Source organism: Corapipo altera, unplaced genomic scaffold (genome assembly GCF_003945725.1).
Source record: "Corapipo altera isolate COAL_440 unplaced genomic scaffold, ASM394572v1 45, whole genome shotgun sequence".
NCBI lineage: Eukaryota > Metazoa > Chordata > Aves > Passeriformes > Pipridae > Corapipo > Corapipo altera.
Window position 1 is genome coordinate 12,257,501 of NW_020884877.1, and position 18,049 is coordinate 12,275,549.

Genomic DNA, 18,049 nt, shown 5'->3' on the forward strand with positions numbered 1-18,049 from the left:
ATTCAACACCCAGCAGAAGTCCTGAGGAAAGAGAGACTTGTCCAAAATAAAAGACTTGTCCACAAATAAATAAAATTGCCCTCACATAAATCCAGATGTCATTACTCTCCACATTGTTGTTACGCATTCTCAGTCACAGATGGGAAAAAAGTCTAAATGTGGCTCCTTTGTCTACTTTGATACTATTATTTTAGCTCTGTGAAATATGAACTCAGGAGAAGTGAGGATCACTGGTGAATTTTGCACTTGGATGAGGTAATCAGTCATTGCCAATCTTTTTTGAACAAGTATCCAAGTAAAAGACCTAGGAATCCTCTTGGTCTTTTGCTGGCAGAAGTCTGTGGTCAAACCCAAGCATCTTCCTGCACTTTAACAGGCCTTGATGTTTTGTATGTGGTAAGATTTGTTGCAAACTGATTTAACAGAGTGCATTTTGTTAACCATAAAATACAATGAAGCCTGAGAAAGCTGGATGAACTGAGAGTCCGGCTCTAGACATTGTAAGAGGCTTTATATTGTCTTGTTCTTGCCTGAGCACATGTGAGAGGTGCTGGGAATCAGCAGAGCGGCTGCTGGCCGGTCCCAGGCCTCCCAGAGCCTCTGCAAGGAAAATCCCAGCACCTCTGTAGTTCGAATGGCATGAGGTGCTCCTCCTAAGACTTTTTTTCTTTTAAAATTTTCCCCGACAGTTATTAAACAGATTTTTTTACTAAATCGGGCACATCAGGGAAAAGGACGAGAATGAATGAGGAATAAATACAAGCATAGCATAAACTCTTTTTTGCAGCAATTTTGTGAAGGGCAGAAGAAAAGGACACTTTTTTTGAAAGGTGATCTTGGACTCATACTGGTAGCTGTGGCCATCCCTGCCCCCTCCCGTGAGAGGAAGTTTCCTGCTCCCCTCTACTTCTAGGGGTTTTTTCCCTTCTTCTGCACCAACTCTGTCTGAGCCTACGGATCTCTCTTTTTACATGCAAAACGAAGAAGGGGTCAGGAGCATGGGACAGTTCCCTGTGCACCTAGTGGAGCTGGCGGAGCCGCTCGCTGCCTTGCCCGGGGGAGCGAACTTCCCCTCTATCTCCCCAAGGCGCCCGCCCGCTGCTCCAGCCCGGACCGAGACACCTTTCCCTGAATCCTCGTAAATAAAACTATACATAAAGTTGCAACAGAAAAAAAGCAGCAGAGCTGCACCGCCGCGGTCCCGCACGAAAGGACCGTGTGCCGCGCCGGCCGCAGGTTCCAGCCCAGCCCCGACGCCCCCAGGGGCCCCTCCGTGGGGGGCGGCGGCGCCTCAAGCGGGGCCACCCGGGGCAGCGGCGGGGACGGCCCGCGCCTCCCGCTCCCGCTTCTTCTGCTTCATGCGGCGGTTCTGGAACCAGACCTTCACCTGGGCGTCGCGGAGGCGCAGCGAGCGGGCCACCTCGATGCGGCGGGCCCGCGACAGGTACCGGCTGAAGTGAAACTCCTTCTCCAGCTCCGTGAGCTGCCGGGTGCTGAAGCTGGTGCGTGCGGGGCAGGCGGGAGGTTCCCCCCCGCACGGCGCCGCGCCGCCTGCAACGCCGAAAAACACCGCGCTTCAGCGGGGGCACAGGCAGGGGGAAGGAGCGGGGCGAGTGTCGGGGCCGAGGCGGGAGAGGGGTAGAGGGGAGCCGGGATGGGAGCAGTCCCCGCCCGCTCGCCGCAGCCCCACTCACTTCTCCTGGGCGGGCTCCGCTTCGTTCGCATCCACTCGAAGGTGCGGGGCCCCGCCGGGGCCACCGCGGGGGCCGGGGAGCCGGGCGCGGGGGCGGTCCAGGGGCAGGGCGAGATGCCCCGCAGCTCCCCGCCGAGGCAGGAGCAGGAGCGGGCGGGATCCTGCGGCGGCGAGCGGCCGCCCTCGGGAAGGATGGACGGGGCGTATCCCGGCGGTCCGGCTCCGCGGGACGGCCGGCAGCCGGGGTCCGGTGCCGCAGCGGGGGCGGCCGCGTACCCCGCCGCCCGCAGGGGGGGCGCGGCGCTGGCCGTGGTGCCCAGCCCCTGGAAGGCGTCGTCCCCTCGCTGCGGGCATGGGGCCCCGCGGCACAGCCCCGGCGGAAAGGCGAGGGCAAAGTACCCCACGTCCATGGCCCGCGGGGCAACGCCGCTCCCCGCACCTGCCCGCCGGGGCAATATTGCCCTAATATAGGGCCGGGAGCGGGGCGGCACGTCCCGCCCCGCGGCCAATGGGAGCCCGGCGGGGGGAGCCCGCACCGGGGGTCCCGGGCACCGCCGGTTCCCCTGCTCACGCCTGGCTGCCCAGGGCCGGCGCGAGGCTCAGGTGGGCAGTCCCCCGAGCACTCCCGGGATCCCCCCGGGAAAAGCCGCTTTCTCTGGAGTCGATGGAGTCGCCGCGCACTTGGAACGTTTGCCGGGAGTTTGGAGGTGGTGCTTTTCTGCAACCTGGGCTTCCCTCCACGGCTAGGTCTGCCTCTTGCCCTGCTGCCGGCCAGGCTCCTGGAAGCTCCCGCGGGAGCCCACGCGGCCCCGGGGAGCGGCAGCGTGCGGAGGCACACCCAGGCTGTCCAGACCCTGAGGCTGAGGCGCTTGGGAGGGTTGTTGCACCTCATGGCACTTAATGGTCTCACTCCATCAGATAAGTGCTCTGCAGCCTCCCAGAAGTGAATCCCCAGGCTCACCCCATTAATGGACTTTCATTTTTCCCTTGACAATTCGGCATTGTTTACTGAGTGTTTGCAGCTGGCAGAGAGCGAATCAAGTTACACTGCCCAGCCAAACGCTCCAACTCTCTCTCTTGGTTTTCATCCCTACAGAGTGGCAAGAAACAGGAACAAGGTGGAGGAGGTGAAACCTGGACTCTAAAAGTGATTGTCTTTCCCTAAATGTCTCCAAGTGACACTTGATCATCCAGTCTGAGCCACATTTATATTTGATTTGGATAATGATGGGTTTCATCCAACACCTCAACTGGTAACCACGTGTCAGCGCAGTTCAGAACAGAAAAGGATGTGCTGACCAGAGCACGCTTGGCCTTCGGGGACTTGGAACTGGACAGACAACATGAAGAAGGGCTATATCATTTGGCTTCAGATTAGACAGGCAACCTTCTAATTCTTAAGAAGTGGATGTGGTCTCAGCTAGGAAATGCAAGGGTTGTACTTTATTTTAAAAAATATTTTATTTCTAAATAAATGCAAGAAATTTAAATGCCTTCATCCATCATCCAGTGCCTTCCACTCAACAGCTACAAGTTCTCAGCCAAAATGCCATTTGTTGTGGTCAGGAAGAGGCCACAAATTTTGTGAGGACTAAACATGGTGCCATGGTGCCAACCACTCAAAGGCAGCCAGAATCCCCAGAGAAGGAAAAATTCCATTGAGTTTTCTGCAGATTTCAGAGGGCTGGGCTGATGACAGGGAAGGGACACCATGGGGAGACATAATGAGACCATTTCACTGACTCAGCCTCAACTCTTTCCTATAGAGACTTGTGCTCTTCAGCTCAGCCCCAGATGCCCCACCATTACACCTAGTTGATGATTCAGAGCAGGTCTGTTTGGTTTTTTTCCTGCAGGGGCCCTGAGAGGTTACATCTCTGGGACAGGCATACACAAGCCTGCAAGGATACAGTAGCGTTTCCCTGCATATGGGCTCTGACCACCAACATGGTCTTCTATCTCCTCAGCTTATTGCCCATCTACTATAAAACAACTGTTACAGTGCAAAGGCTGGCTATACAGATTACTGCTTTAAGGTTGGACTTCAAGTTTACAGACACAGCAGTCACTGAAAGCCCAAAACCCTGAAGCTAGGTGTTCTCCTTGCACAGATTTGTTCACTCTTACGGGCTGTGCTGCCCTGCTGCACTAGTAATGGAGTATCACCTAAATTTCCATTTTCAGAGCTATGAAATAGGAAAACCGTTTAAATCAAATACACCTTGTTGGCAAACATACATTCTGAGAGATGATGCAAACTTGCTCAGCACACCCATGGCAATCAGAGCAGTTTGTCATCTTCTGAAAAATCAGAAACCAGGGAACACCAGGCTGTCTTCAGCAGAGGAAGAATGTCCATGCAGGAGAGTATCTCTGCTCTTCAGTCTCCCCTGCTGTAAAAACTCCTGCCCACAGGGAAGGAAAGAGAATTGCCTCCAGAGTAGGGCTGCTGCTTTACTCGAGTCTTCTGTTTGCGGAATGCAACTGGTTTCGTTACACCTAAGACTGTTTTAAATGCTAGAAGAGCTGTCTCTGTTCACACCAACATATGATCTTTCCATTTACCCAGCTGGATTCTGTTACCAAGTTTCTTGTTCATTACCTGTTTGTTTTTGCAGGATTCTTCAAGGGTGACAAAAGCAGAAATCAGCGGCTAAATACAGGCAAAACATCTCTTGTTGATGTCCTGGCTTTTGAGGGAGGGTTTTTTCTACACCCCTGAATTTCACAGTGTTCAGACTTAAATAGCTAAGTTCCAGTGATACAGAGTACAACACCTGCAGTTGCTTTTTTACAAAGAGTCTAATGGGAGAGAGGAAGGACTCTGTGGAAGTCAGAAAGAGGAAGAAGAAAAGTGGGTTAAAAAGAGGGTGAAGAACATGATGCTGTCAAAGGCAATTTGAGAATGACTGAGAGGTTTAGGGATGTCTGTGTGAGCAGTGGAGTGATGGCACTAGACAGGGAAGCTGCTGGGGCAAAAAACTCTGTGAGAAAAATGGTCCAAATGACTCCCTGTGTCACCATGTTTCTGGAAACATGGGCAACTGCAAAGCCTGAGATAGCCACTGTGAAACCAAGACATGATATAGGAAAAAGCCTGGCCAAAAAGCTCTAGGTGGTTGCAGACACTTACCAGCAATGCCTTAGGAAGTGCTTGAGTAGTATGAGTGTTGAAGGCAATGGCAGCCCTGAGCCACAGACACTGCTTTGAGATTGGAACCTGTTGCCTTTCCTCTCTGGAGCAAGACTCCACCCTCTGCACTTGTCACAATAACTAACAAACGGGAGATCAAACATATCCCTCCCCAGCCCCCAGACCTGGAAGATCGGGTTCGAGCATAACCTTGCCTCTCTGCTGCCACAACACTACCAGCGCGGGAAAAGCCGGTTCTCAGTGGTACATGGGGATGTACATCCATGGTGTGGAGACAGCTAGGGCATGGGTGGGCATCCTGAAGAGAGGGAAGTAAACACTGGGGTTTAAACAGTGGCCCTGTTAACACAGACAAACCACCAAAGGCCCCTGATGAAGGGGCTCAGTCCTGCCCTGCCATGTTACTCCATGGCTCTCAGGCCTTGGGGCAGGGTTGTGCTTCTGCTGGATGGGGGTTTCGGCTCAGGTCCCAGCTGGCTCAGGCCCAAGCAGAAGTAGGAGGAACCACTGTCAAGTAGAAAGTGCTCTTTGTGTGATTGATGACTTTTAATAGAGCCAGCCCCCTCACTCCCCTGCCAGCCTCACTCCCAGCAAGGACCACAGCTACCCACTGCTGCTTCTCACAGGGGAACAGAGAGATGTTGCCCATTCAGGGATTAATTTGCCACTCAATCCCTGGAACGTGACTGCAGCCAATGGAGCTCTGATCCAGCCCATCATGCACTTTTTAAAAGCAGAGGTCATCATGTGGTGCCCAGCCAACCACCACAGCCCTAATTGCCCCAGCAGCACCAGCCCCTTTGTGCTGCCCGTCTGGCTCCAGCTTTTGTTCCCAGGCAGGTCTGCGGTGGCAGTGCTGGGTGTCTGGGCCTGTCCAGCGTGCAGCACACTGTGCCTTCACCAGGCTGCCATTTGTGTGTGGCCACTGGGCACACATGGTAGGCTGGCACATAGAAGGAGGGCATTACAACCTGCAGCTCCTTCCCTCCCTCCTCAGCCAACAACTGTGAGCAAGGCACCTTCCCAGTGGTACACCAGCAGCCCCATACCCTTTGCCCTGTTTTTTTCCCTAGTCAAGTAGACCCTTTCATGCCTGGACCAACCAGCAGGCTGTTTCATTGGTCTTCCAATGGGGCTGAAGGGATGCAGAGAACTCAGTGGTGGATCCTGCCTTCAGAATTCTTACCATGCAGCTCCAATGCTCCAGCTGGTCCCCAAGTAATTCAGAGAACTTCTAGTGGGTGCTGGTAGGCTCCCTCTTTCTTAGCCAGCCCTTGCCTCCTTGCCTGTCCTTGCCTCCTCAGTGTGCAGCCAGCTGCCTCCTCTTCACCTTTGAACAAGGTGTGGTCTCATAGTGGCAGCCATGTAGGATGCCCTGGAGTCCCTCCCTGGCCTTCCCAGAGACCAGGGCTGGGAGCCTGCATTGGTTGACTGTGAAGCACTTGCTAATGGAGCAGGAGACATTTGGCTTTGTTTTCCCAGCCCCACACAAATGACACAAGACTGTGGCATCCCGGGAGCCCCTGGCTGTGCCTGTCTAAGTTCCCCTGCCCTGGTGCTGCTCACCAGACCAGAGGCAGTAGGACATGGATGAGGCCCCCTCAAAAGAAACAGGGTGCAAAAGGGCAGCTCAGCCCCACACCGGCTTCAGGGAGCTAACACAAAGCCTCACCTCCTTTTTGCACCAGGGAAACTGCTGCGAACCCACTAAACCCATTACAGTGGGTTACTGTAAAGACCAAACCAACCCTCTAATCTGAACAGGAGAACCTGCATGGCCTCACTGAAGCTTGGTGCACTCCTGACATCTCTCAACCAGTGCTGTCAGCAGCTCCTTATCCCAAACACTGCAGCAGCACCGCCAGCATTTAAAGGCCCTGACTCAGTGACCCTTTTATGGGTCTGGAGCAGATGGAGGGAGCAGGGAAGGAGAGGAAGGGGTGCTGTGGCTCCTATTTGTAAAGAAAGGCGAGGGTAAGATCAGACCCAGGCCTGGCTGTGGCTGAGTAGTTGTGTTTTAAATAGGTGACTGGAGTTCATCACATCAGATGCTGTTGCAAAGAAGCTAAGTTCCTACTGAGTGTGAAAGGGGGTTGTTTATAATTTATGGGTTTTAAATGATGGGCCAAGAAAAAGTCTGGCTTGTGCCAAAGTGTATTTCTCTTCTGGATTGCTGATGCTTGTACAAACATTGTAAAAATGCCAGTGATCTCGCTAAAGTAACATTACTTCTAATAATTAGGTTATCATCACAGACTTCTATCGCATTACAAACAAGACGCCTCTGCCAGAGTCATGGAGAAGAAAGTGAATTTATTTACAAGAAGATTCCCCCTCACGCATGCTCCTCCTCCTCCCCCACTGGAAACCAAGTCTGCAGACCCCGTCTTTCTGTTCAATATTAAAATAATTCAGGGCAATGTGCCTCAGTAACACTGTGTTTGTGGTTAGGGTTCCTCTGAAACCCCCTTCTTCCTCAGATCTGGGGAAGGGCTATCTATAAACAGCCTTTTCTTTCTTAGCAGATTTAATGAAGGACTAACAGTGTAAGTCAGAGCAGACACTGAAGAACAGCCTACAGGAGCATGAAGCAAAAGGGAAAAGAACACTGGGTTACCCTGCAGAAATAGTGGTGCCTTGATGTTTCGCAGACAGAAGCAGGTGATGCAAAATATATTGTGTTTTCAAGAACACACAAAAAAACTACGTGGACAATTTCACTTGTGGGTACATTGATTACAGAAAATTTTGGAGAGACAAACATATATATATTTATGGAATATTATAGAAGTATAAATCACGAGTGGTTTTTAGCATTACTTTTTGTGTTGTTTCTATGTTTTGTTTACTCCTGGATGGAGCTTCTAAGAAACAATTTGTGTGAAAACTTCCATAGAAAGCAATTTTAGGGCTTAAAATTGTCAAAATATGTCTCAAAAAAAATGTAGTTTATTCTGTTCTGTTTTGTTTACAGATCTGTAACACATATATCCGAATTTGCTTGGTTAAAAGTGAAATTTAACAAAAGATACACTTTTTAATTTAGCACAGCATTGTTAAAATCGCCCAGAGGGGAAAATAAAACCCTAAGTAATATTTTGAATTGTTACTGCTCAGCCGAACATAAATACCAGATGGTGAGAAAGAAAGAAGGGATGGGAAAGAAAAGAAGAATAAATAATGAAAACTTGTCTGTGTTGACCAGGATTGGAGGTGGTAAAATATTTCGAACAATAGGAATGCCAGGTCCTGTCATTAGAGGATGGAATAGGAGCTGCAGTGTTTGTCAAACTGGAAAGTGACACATCAGACACTTTGGTGGGGAATACAGAAGTTTGGATTAATCTTTAACTCGACACTTTTAGAAAGAAAGAAGAATGGTTTTCTCGGAGCGACATGTACTGTCAGGAAGAGACTTTAATAACAGCGTTTACAAAAGAAATAATCTCTGTAAATCCAGCGAGGGGTTCAATACAGCCGTGTAACTAGAGAGGAGGAAACACGAGGGTTCAGAACATCGTTCCCTTTTTTTTTTCTCTTATTTTTTTATCTTCTTCTTTTTTTTTTCCTTCCCCTTGTTAACTGTCCTGTTCGTGTCAGAGGGACTCGGCGGTGCCCCTCTGCCGCAGTCAGGCGGAGCAAGACCGTCCTCGCCGGGCGCCGGGGGAGCGCGGTGGCACCGCCCGGCCTCTGCCCGGACCCTGTCTCGGCGTCTCCCTTCGGCTGTGTGTATCTGATTGTCAATTTTCTTTCAAAGTTTATTTTTATGAAAAAAAAAAAAACAAAACCAAAACAAAACCAAGAGGAAAAGCTTGGGCTTCCAAAGATGTCTAAAAATTGATTTATGGTTAGTATAAAGACAACAGTATAAAAATAACAAAGGAGGCGGCAGCTGCTGCACGGATTGCTATGGAGACCCTAATGAAATTAGCACTATCAGAGGGTTTCTAATTTTTTTGCGCTCTAAGCTTCTAATTTCTATTTCAGATAGCCAGAGTGTAATTTAAAAAAAATAAAAAAATAAAAAAAAAAGAGCCCACCGAAATAATAATACGTGCGATAGATACCCAGCCAATAAATAAATGTTAACCTCACCGAGGTTTTTGTATGCAGGATTTGATCTGAAACAAGATGGCCAATAGCCCCGCTTTGTAGATGGCCTCATCAAAGCGGCTGCGCTTCCAACTAAAGGTGGCTTCACCCGGCCGAGCCAGCTGCCAGCCAAGCCACCGAGGCGCTCGAGTGGGGCCAGCCGGTTAGAAATAAATACTTTAAAAATACTCTCAATATTTTTTTAAGTGTAATGGCTCTTTGTGTGATGCCACAGTTTGTTTTACTCTATTAATGATTTACGACTTGCTGTCTTAATTAATCCTTACATAAACTACAAACACCAGCCACTGTTACAACTGTTCAAGACTACTCTCTCAACTAGCTCAGACCGATTATACTAAATAGGTGAAATGTAAGTCACCACGGACCTGAATCGCTCTCCCGAAGTACTGGTGAAGAAACTCTACAAATACCCACATAAATACATTAAGACGAGGATAAATAATCAGTGATACAAAAAATGTCTCGCTTAAAATAATAAATACATATCATTTAGTCCAATGTGATCCTTACGTTACGGAGGAATTCATAAATTAACTTCTCTGAAATAAGCTTACACGCGGGCGAGTTCCCACGGCTTACGACTGGTCTAAAACACCTCAGCATGACGCGCTGCTAACACTACGGCATTTCTAAGACTTACCTTCAAGTACATCATTACCAGCTTATCAGTCCCTCGGTTGGCAGTATATTGCACTGTCATGCTTAAAACAGCTCTAAGAGAAAGGCTCCTGCTCACGGACCTACTCGGGGGTGCGGAAGAAAGAAGGGAGCTGCTAGGGGAGACAAATCCACTAATACTGTTGGCACTCGAGAGCACAGTAACACTGTCCCGTCAGAAAAGTGAGGTAATGGAGAGGGGAGTGGGCCCCGCCGGCCGCCGCCCCGCTACAGATGCGTGAGCTTGGGCGCCTCCTGCATCCGTCCCTGAGAGGTGTGGTGAGAGGAGAGGTCCGTGTAGGTAGGGTGGGGGTCGCAAGGTCCGTGGTGGTGGCCGCCGGGGATCTGTGCGGCGCAGCTGTAGTCCACGCTAGCGGAGGAGGGGTGCTGCAGGTGCCCCAAGTTGAACATGGGGCCTGAGGCTGGCATCGAGTCCACGAAGTTGCCCCCCACGTAGACGGGGCTGCCCTGCAGGCTGGGGTTGGCGAAGCCGCCGCCGCCGCTCTGCATGGGGTGGGGGTCGTACTCCGCGCCCGCGTAGCGCTTCTGCTGCGGCAGGCAGCTGCTCAGCGGCGCCGTGTAGGCGGCCAGCCCGTACATGCTCTGCTGGGACTTGGCGAAGGAGGTGGGCGAGGGCGCGTCGTAGCTGAGGCTGTTGACGCCGGGGAGCTGGCTGGAGTAGCCGACGTGGTTTGGGCCGCTCAGGGGGGGGGCTGCGGTCCGGGGACTGTCCGACGGGGGAGTGCATGATGCCTTTGGCTTTTTGGTCCTTTTTGTACTTCATCCGGCGGTTCTGAAACCAGATCTTGATCTGCCGCTCGGTCAGGTTGAGCAGGTTGGCCATCTCCACACGGCGCGGTCGGCACAGGTAGCGGTTGAAGTGAAACTCCTTCTCCAGCTCCACCAGCTGCGCGCTGGTGTAGGCTGTGCGCACCCTCTTGGAGGCCGGCCCGGGGGGGCTCTTGTCCTCGCAGCTCTCTCCTGCGGGGAAGAGGCACAAAGACACGTTGGTCTCCCCAGAAAACCCCCCCTTCCCCTTCCTCCCGGGGTCCCTCGGAGCCCCGCCGTCCCCTCTCGCTCTGCCGGCACCCAGGGAGTGGGCACAGGGAACCCGGGGGTGCCCTCCCACCCCTCGCTGCCCGACATACACACCCTCCCGCAGCTAGCTCCCCCCACAGACCCCCAGCGGCCCCCCGTCCAGGTGCTACCGAGAGCCGTCGGGGCTGCGCCTGCCGCCGCTGGGCTGGTGGGGGAGCGAGGCGGGAGCCCCTAGCCTGCCCCACCTACAGCGCCCGGCAGGGCCGGGACCCCCGAGCGGGGGGTGTAGCCGATAGTAGCTGGAGGAGTAGGGGACAAGGTGCGGGACCAGGGACCTCAGCCAGAGGGGTTCAGCCCGAGGGGCTCAGCCCGACCCCCTGGGCAAACGGTGGGCTGGGGCGAGGGTGTTGGGCTACCTGGGGGGGCGCAGGTGCTTTTCTGCTTGGAGTTCTGCCGGGACTCCTTCATCCAGGGGAATATCTGCTTGCTGAGAGTGGCGGTGGCCGAGCCCGAGGAGTTTGGGCCCCCCTTGGCTTTTTTCGGAGGGGGCACACTGGGAGGGGGGTTGGGCGGGGAGGAGGGCGGCAGGGCCGGGGGTTGCTGCTCGCCCATCCCCGGGGGCTGACTGCCCCCGGGGCCGCCCCCGCCCGGCCGCATGCAGCTCCCGCTCAGCTCGCTGCCCTTGTGGGCCGGGGCGCGTCCGGGCGCCGAGCCCTGGACGGAGCAGGCGGAGCCGGGGTACTCGCTGTCCAGGCCGGCCTGGCCGTAGGGCTGGTGGGCCGCGCCGTAGGGGTAGGCGTCGGCCTTGCTGTAGGTGTAGCCCCCGAAGAGCCCCGCGTTGTCGTAGTAGGCGGCTTTCTGCATCCTCTGCTCTGCGATCGCCGAGGCCCGCGGCCCCCGCTCAAATAACATTGACCGCCGCCCTGCGCCTCACGTCGTCGGCCCAGGCCACTCGCAGCCACCTGGGGAGGGAAACAGCGGGGACACAAAAGAGGCTTTCAGTGGGGGGAGCCCCTCAGCCCAGCACCCTCAGCCTCAGCCTCCCCACCATGGGAGGACTGGGAGACATCAAGGAAGGAGCAGGGGACATCAAGAAAAGAGCAAGAGACACCAGATTAAGAGCAGGGGACACAAGGGAAGGAGCAGGGTCACCAGGCAGGAGCCCGTGCAAACTGGGGCACCCCAGAGAGCAGAGTACACCAGGGAAGGACCGAGGCACAGCAGTGAAAGAGTCACCCAAGAGCGATGGTGCAGGGGGGAACGGGGACACATTGGTGGGACTTCTACAGGCCACCTTTTGAGGCATTCTGGGACATGTTTCATTGCTTTGCTTTGTCTTTGGACTGTTCCCGCTCGAGTTTGGCTGGATCGCCCTCCGCGGTTCTAGGCGAGGGCCCTCAGTGAGCAGCTGTGCTGGGTGGTGTCCCCAGAGACCCACCGGCCCATTTCGGCCGGGAGCACCCGCGCCCCCCGCACCTCACGCGTGCGCACGGCCGTGCACGGCTGACATGATGGATGGAGCCCGGGCTGCGGCCGGGCAGAGGCAGAAAAATCCCGTCCCCTTTGTAAACCCGCCCTTCTTCTTCCCCTGGATTCCTCCAGAGTTAAAGTATAACCGGCGCCATTCACTCCCTTCACTTTGCACCATAAAGGAAGTCTCAGGTCAGCTCCCCTATTTTAATTCTGTGATTAATTAAATTCCCTCACCCAGCGTTTCTCGTCCTTTTTATTTGTACCCAGTAGAAAGAACCTGAGACATTTGAGATAATTTTTAGGGGATTCTTTTCTTTTTCCAGCCTGTAAATTTATGGCGTTCCTCTCCGCGCCCTCCCACATCAGGCTGCTCACACCAAAAACGCAAGGTCCCCCTAGGGCAGATATATTGGGGCAGAGCTGTTGCCTTCCTCCTTGCTGCTCCCAAAACTTCTCTGCGTTTCGTACAACATGGAAACTGTTCCGCATTTTGTTGCGGCTTTTTAATATTCCCTCTTCCTATTTTTCTTGTTGTATAGGGCTTTTCTCCGACATTTTTGGTAATTTTGTAAGTTAGCACAGGCTTCACCTGGCAATGTAAGTGTGTAACTCAATGTATTTTAAGATTTGTTGTATTTCTGCAGGATTTAAGCCTATTAACGTACCAGAGAAGAGTAGCTAGAAAATTTTGAACACTGTCCGATAATTATAGTTCTCCAGCCTATACTTAAACAATACTACCACAGTATTCCTTTTTCTCCCCCAGCAATTGGTCCTGCCAAGTACCGCTTATATGTTCTCTAAAGTTCACCGGGAAACACATCTCTGTAAATAAAAATACCCTCAGCGAGCTGCGATCCGCGGCCCCTCTTGCAGGTTTATCCCATGTCACAAACCGCCGGGGTCCTTTTCTTCCCTGAACAAAAGCTTGGGATGATCCTTGAAGCTGATGGAAACGGGAAAAGAACTGTATTTCTCTCCTGGAAAATTTCAGTTTAAAAAGTCTACAGGAATGAACGGTGGCGATACAGATGAGTTTTAATACACTGTGATAATCTTGACGAGTCTTGAAAGTATTTTTGTCCAAATAACTCTATCACTCGTTTCCCACTTCTATCATCTACATTTTCAAGAGCGGTCTGGACTGAGGAGTTTTGTTAGCACAACACTGGCCTAAACGTAGGCTTTTATGTGCCTTGTGAAATATAGTTCCCAAAAGAATACGCAGAATCTTAAGAAAGAATATTGCTGTTAAGCTGTTAAAAGCCTTATTTCTTTTCTGAAATACCAACTGCTTGTGAACTCTGCTTGAACCTAAAAAGGAGGCTATGGGCCATAAATCACATGGACAATGCTCAACTGTTTGGTGGCTCATCTTTAGATCTTAAAAAGAGAGAGAGGGAGAGAAAGAGTGAGACCTTTCCAGGGTTTGATTTTTCTACGAGTGCAAGGCCCGGGGTGATGTTTTTATAGGTAACACCAAAGCAGGGGCTCAACACTTGGTGGTTTGGCCAGAAACAGCCTCAAGGGGGAAAAAAAAAAAAAAAAAGTGACATCCAAATGGTGAGGCCGAGCTGTGGGAGGTGGGCTCGGAGGCACTGAGGGTAGGAAACCGCAAAGTATCCATGTCTGTGTTTCAGATTTCCCTTCCTCCTCTCCAGAAAGATTTAACCTCATCTGAACTGTTAGGCGTTGCACATGACGATGAGACTTTTTGTCCTGCCACTGGTTCCAGCGCTTTTGGGGGATACCGACCCTCTAACGGCTCTGCCCGGGGAGCAGCCGGGAGCTCACGCCTCCACCCGCGCGTGTGCGTGGAATGCGGCTGGCCCACACTGACACCGGCCCGGCGCTGCCAGGCGCTTTCCTCCCGACACTTTCATATTAAGCAGTTCTCTACTAAAACTTCCACTACACTTAATTCTGCTTCGGATCAATATCTAATATGATACCGAATAAATAAGAGGCGGTGAGAGTGGCCAGCGAAGCGGTTATTAAAGCAGCCGGAGCTCTCAGGGTGCATATCAATGCACCTGTCATTGCGGTTTGTAACAAAATTTATGACTGCTAGCGCCGTGGCAGTAAACGCTCCGGCCAGGAATGAAAAGGAAAACACTTCCCAAGCCCCGGCACTTTCAGAAGTGCAAAGCAGCCGGCGCGTAGGAGGGAGCCCGGCAAAAGAATCCCCCGCTCGGCACGTTTCCCGGCCGCCGGCCCGGGGCAACCCTGTATATAAGGAAAGCGCTGGAGCCGCCGCCGGACCCGGCCGCGGGCTGGGCACCCACTGCTGGGGCTGCGCTTGAACCTCAGACGAGGGATGTCTCGTCTTTGAGGGCGCTGAGAGCTCTGGGGAGCGCGAAGGAGCCCCACGAGATACGGAGCGGTGGCCGCCGTGGGGCCTCTTTAGATCAGCTACGGAGCCCCCCCAGGGAGCCACCCGCTCCCCGCGGCTGAGTCCAGGGCTTGGCTGCTCCCCAGCCGGGCTCGGCTCCCGCGGAGCAGGGGCCGCTTTCTACGGGCTGTTCATTATCTGACGTGGGGGGCGGCGGCGCTCCCCGGGTGCCGCCGGCGAGGGTTAGACCGGGAGCCGCCGGGCGAGGGCCCGGCTCGGCGGGCCGGGGCCGGGCTGTGCTCCCTGCGACGGGCTTGTCGCGATAGGGGAAGCGAGAGATGGATGGAAAAGGAAATTTAGAGAACTCACCACAATTATGTTTTTTCTTGATTTTTGACTTTAACTGTGTGAGTAGGATCTTCAGGTTCCTTTGGATAATCCGTGGGCACGGACCTGCAACAGAAGTGATAACTCTCAGCGGAAACTGCTTTGTTTTGGACTTTCTTCCTTAGGACTTTGTTAATAAATGCACATCTCGTCCTCAGCCCCTCACCGTGTCTCTCCGTCCGCGTCAGACCTTTTACAAGACAAAGGGCAGATGTTTCTCTTCATTTATTAATAGCGCTTTGAGAGAGGCGGGGAGAAAACAAACGAGCAAAATACTCCGGTTGCGGGTCGGACCCGGACAGTGCGGCCTGCAGCAGCCGCTCCGACGGGCCCCGCACACCGGCCGCGAAGCCGCACCCGCCTCTCCGAGCGCGCAGCGGGGGCCGAGACGCGGAGAGGCAGCGCAGGGGGGTCCGGGAACGCCTTTGCAGGGGAGCTGCGGGCACCTTCGATGGTCACAACCACCGCACCGCACCCACGGCCCGCGGAGCCCTCGGCGGAAACGAAGCTAGCGCGGGTGTCTCTCCATTTCTCCCCCCCAGACCCCAAATAAGACAGAGAGAAAGATAAGCGAAGAAGCCCCAGCACTGAAAACGCACCGCAAATATTTGTGTCTCGAAATTAGTATTTTGCGTTTGGCTGTGCAATGTGTCGATTCAGGACTTTAAGAACTTAAGAGTGCCAGAAAATCCCCCACAAAGAAGCCCAGGTCATTATAAAGACGATATCTAGCCACCATAAGCCTTTGAAATGACCTTTGGCTCGTACAGCAATAACTCACCACTTAATGAACAACCAACGGAAGCGCCTCCGATAGCTCACAACACAACAGACCTTACAACTTTCCACCAAGTCTTCTCTCTCCCTAACCAAACTCAGTAGGATGCTACATTCCCCTTCCAAATCACCTTAATTTATGCTGGCAAACAGGAGTTAGGGAAGTGGAGCTTCATGATTACACATGATGCTCTCTCAGGTTCCTGGCCTGGGCCTGTCCCGGTAACGTCTTATATAATATATTCACGTGGGCGTACGTCAACTTTAAGTGCCTTATTTTTTTTCAAGATAATTCATTAGAAATAGCACTTTACAGGGTGTATGAAGGCAGCCTAAGTTGGGTTGCACCTTAGCCCCTGAGAGGAGAGATCATAATATTGCAAACCGAGTCATTGTTAGCCGCTGTTGATTAACACGGTAAGTTTTCATTTCGTGACTAATTAATTATCGACTTCTCATCCCTTTCCGAAGCAGCTTCTCAGCCTCAAAGCGATAGCTTTCTTGCTCTAGACATGCTTTATTTAGCCAGAGCTTGGCCAAATACCAGGATTTCCACGGCCACAGGAAGAGCCCCCAAAGTTTGTACTGCGAAGAGAGGAGTTCGGGCACGCTGGAGTTGTGCTCGACTCCCAGCTCTTGGAGAAGACGTTGCCAGAGCTAAACCCAGGGAAGTCTTTAGAATTATTTAGGTGTGGGACCAGTATAGATATTATTGAAATTTTAGGTGAAGTTATAACTGAGTGCTTCCATCGAGCCAAATGAAATGCTGCTTGCAGTAATTGGATTCAGCTGACTAACTTGGCAGGCCAGCAGCTTGGAGGCATACAGCTAAGAAAAATGTTCACTGCTTTTAACTTCTGATCGAGCAGAGCAACACTCAATAGAAAATAAAAATAAAAAAATAAACACCTTAACTTTCTCCCTTTCCCTTCGCCTCCCGCCCTGTTTCCCGCGGGGCACTCCGACCCCCGCGGAGGACTCGCCCGGGTGACTCGGGGCGGTCAGAGTCTGCTACAGCCTTACACAGGCTCCTGCTCGACAGCACAACTCCGGGCTTTACGCAGGAGCTTTACAACAGACAATCGAGAGTTCGCCCGGGCTCCACGCAGGCCACCAGTCAGTGGAAACAGGCGTTCCTGGGAGAGCCGGGCTAGTTGCAACAGCCCAAGAGGGAGCTGAGATGTAAGTGTATGCGGAGAGGCTGTGTGGTCGCTACCAGATCCCTAGTTCGCCCAGAGAGGCACCGGTCCCCCCCAGGCATCTTCCCACAACCTTATTGATCAAACCACACAAACGCAGGACAAGAAACTTCTCAGTAGATAAATATCAAGCCGTGCTTCAAATAGCATGTGTAACTCGAAGGCATGAGCATACCGGTAATAGCAGCACTAAAACAACTTGGGGAGGAAAACAACAGCCACTAAGGAAAACGAATGCACGGAGGGGGGAAAAGGTTCAGGAAGACACTTGGCACGAATATTTAAGAGACCCTATATAAGAGCTACATTACCGATGAGCCTATTTTAAATCGCCCTTTACAAACCAACACGGCCACCCCCTGCCCGGCTATCCACGGCAACGCATTAACGTGATGCTCAATCTTACTTTGGCAATGGGAGCATCTAGCAAAGTTGTCTCTCTCTCGCTTCTTTGCTTATTTGTAATTCTCTTCCTGAAACCACCCAAAATTGGGAAAAGGATAGGGTTAAACGTAATCCTCCAGCCTTTGGAGAGGACTCCACTTTTTATTTAAAGAACATAATACAAAGAAGATACAGCTTAAAACGTTCAAGGAGGTGGAGACCACTCCATATAGTTGCAGCTGCTATGGGCAGAGATCGCAAACAAATTCCAGACCGTCTCTGAGTAAAGGCGATAATACAGCCCCTGCGGTTAAACGTCCCATTTTGTCATGCAGTTGCTTACCTGTGTATCAATTTATCATAAACCTGGGTTCCTCACTTTTCAGGATCTGCGCTTGCAGTTCTTAGAATATATCCTTCACCCTTTGTCTGCAGACAATACTCTCCTAAACCTGATCTTGCGGTTTTACAGACATTTCCATACACCAGAATTCCCGATAGAACGAAAACAGGCTCAGGCTCAACTACCAATAAAAGAAAGCGAGTGGAAATCGGAATTTGTTGGGCTTTAAAAAAAAAAAAATCAACACACAACCCTTTAGCCATCAGCGTCCTGGAACCAACGACAGCAATTGGCCGGCTCCTGGTTTGTTTTGGTTTTAAATCGTGCGGCCATTGATGAATTTTGGGGGCGAGCAGGAGAAATCCCTTTATAATCAGAAATATAGGCACTGCCTTAAAATACAGGCATATTGGCCCACGTGATCGCAGAGCAGCGCGCCGGGGCCGAGGCTGGCGCGCTCCCCGCGCCCCCGCTCAGCGGGAATGCCGCGCCGGGC

General features: G+C 52.3%; 2 protein-coding genes across 2 annotated transcripts; both read right to left on the reverse strand.

The window, feature by feature from the left end:
- Positions 1 to 1,291: 1,291 nt before the first annotated feature.
- On the reverse strand, positions 1,292 to 2,103 carry HOXD1 (homeobox D1). Its single transcript, XM_027636524.1, has 2 exons — positions 1,695 to 2,103; positions 1,292 to 1,551 (listed from the first exon to the last, which is right to left on the reverse strand). Exons 1-2 carry the CDS (start codon positions 2,101 to 2,103, stop codon positions 1,292 to 1,294), a joined length of 669 nt encoding a protein of 222 aa, XP_027492325.1.
- Positions 2,104 to 8,546: 6,443 nt separating this feature from the next.
- Positions 8,547 to 15,720, reverse strand: HOXD3 (homeobox D3). The gene is given in 5 exon segments (XM_027637123.1): positions 8,547 to 10,331; positions 10,333 to 10,601; positions 11,075 to 11,620; positions 14,833 to 14,916; positions 15,632 to 15,720. Coding segments are annotated over 3 exon segments (1,248 nt in total). The 5' UTR covers positions 11,571 to 11,620; positions 14,833 to 14,916; positions 15,632 to 15,720; the 3' UTR covers positions 8,547 to 9,848.
- Between the last annotated feature and the right edge of the window lie 2,329 nt (positions 15,721 to 18,049).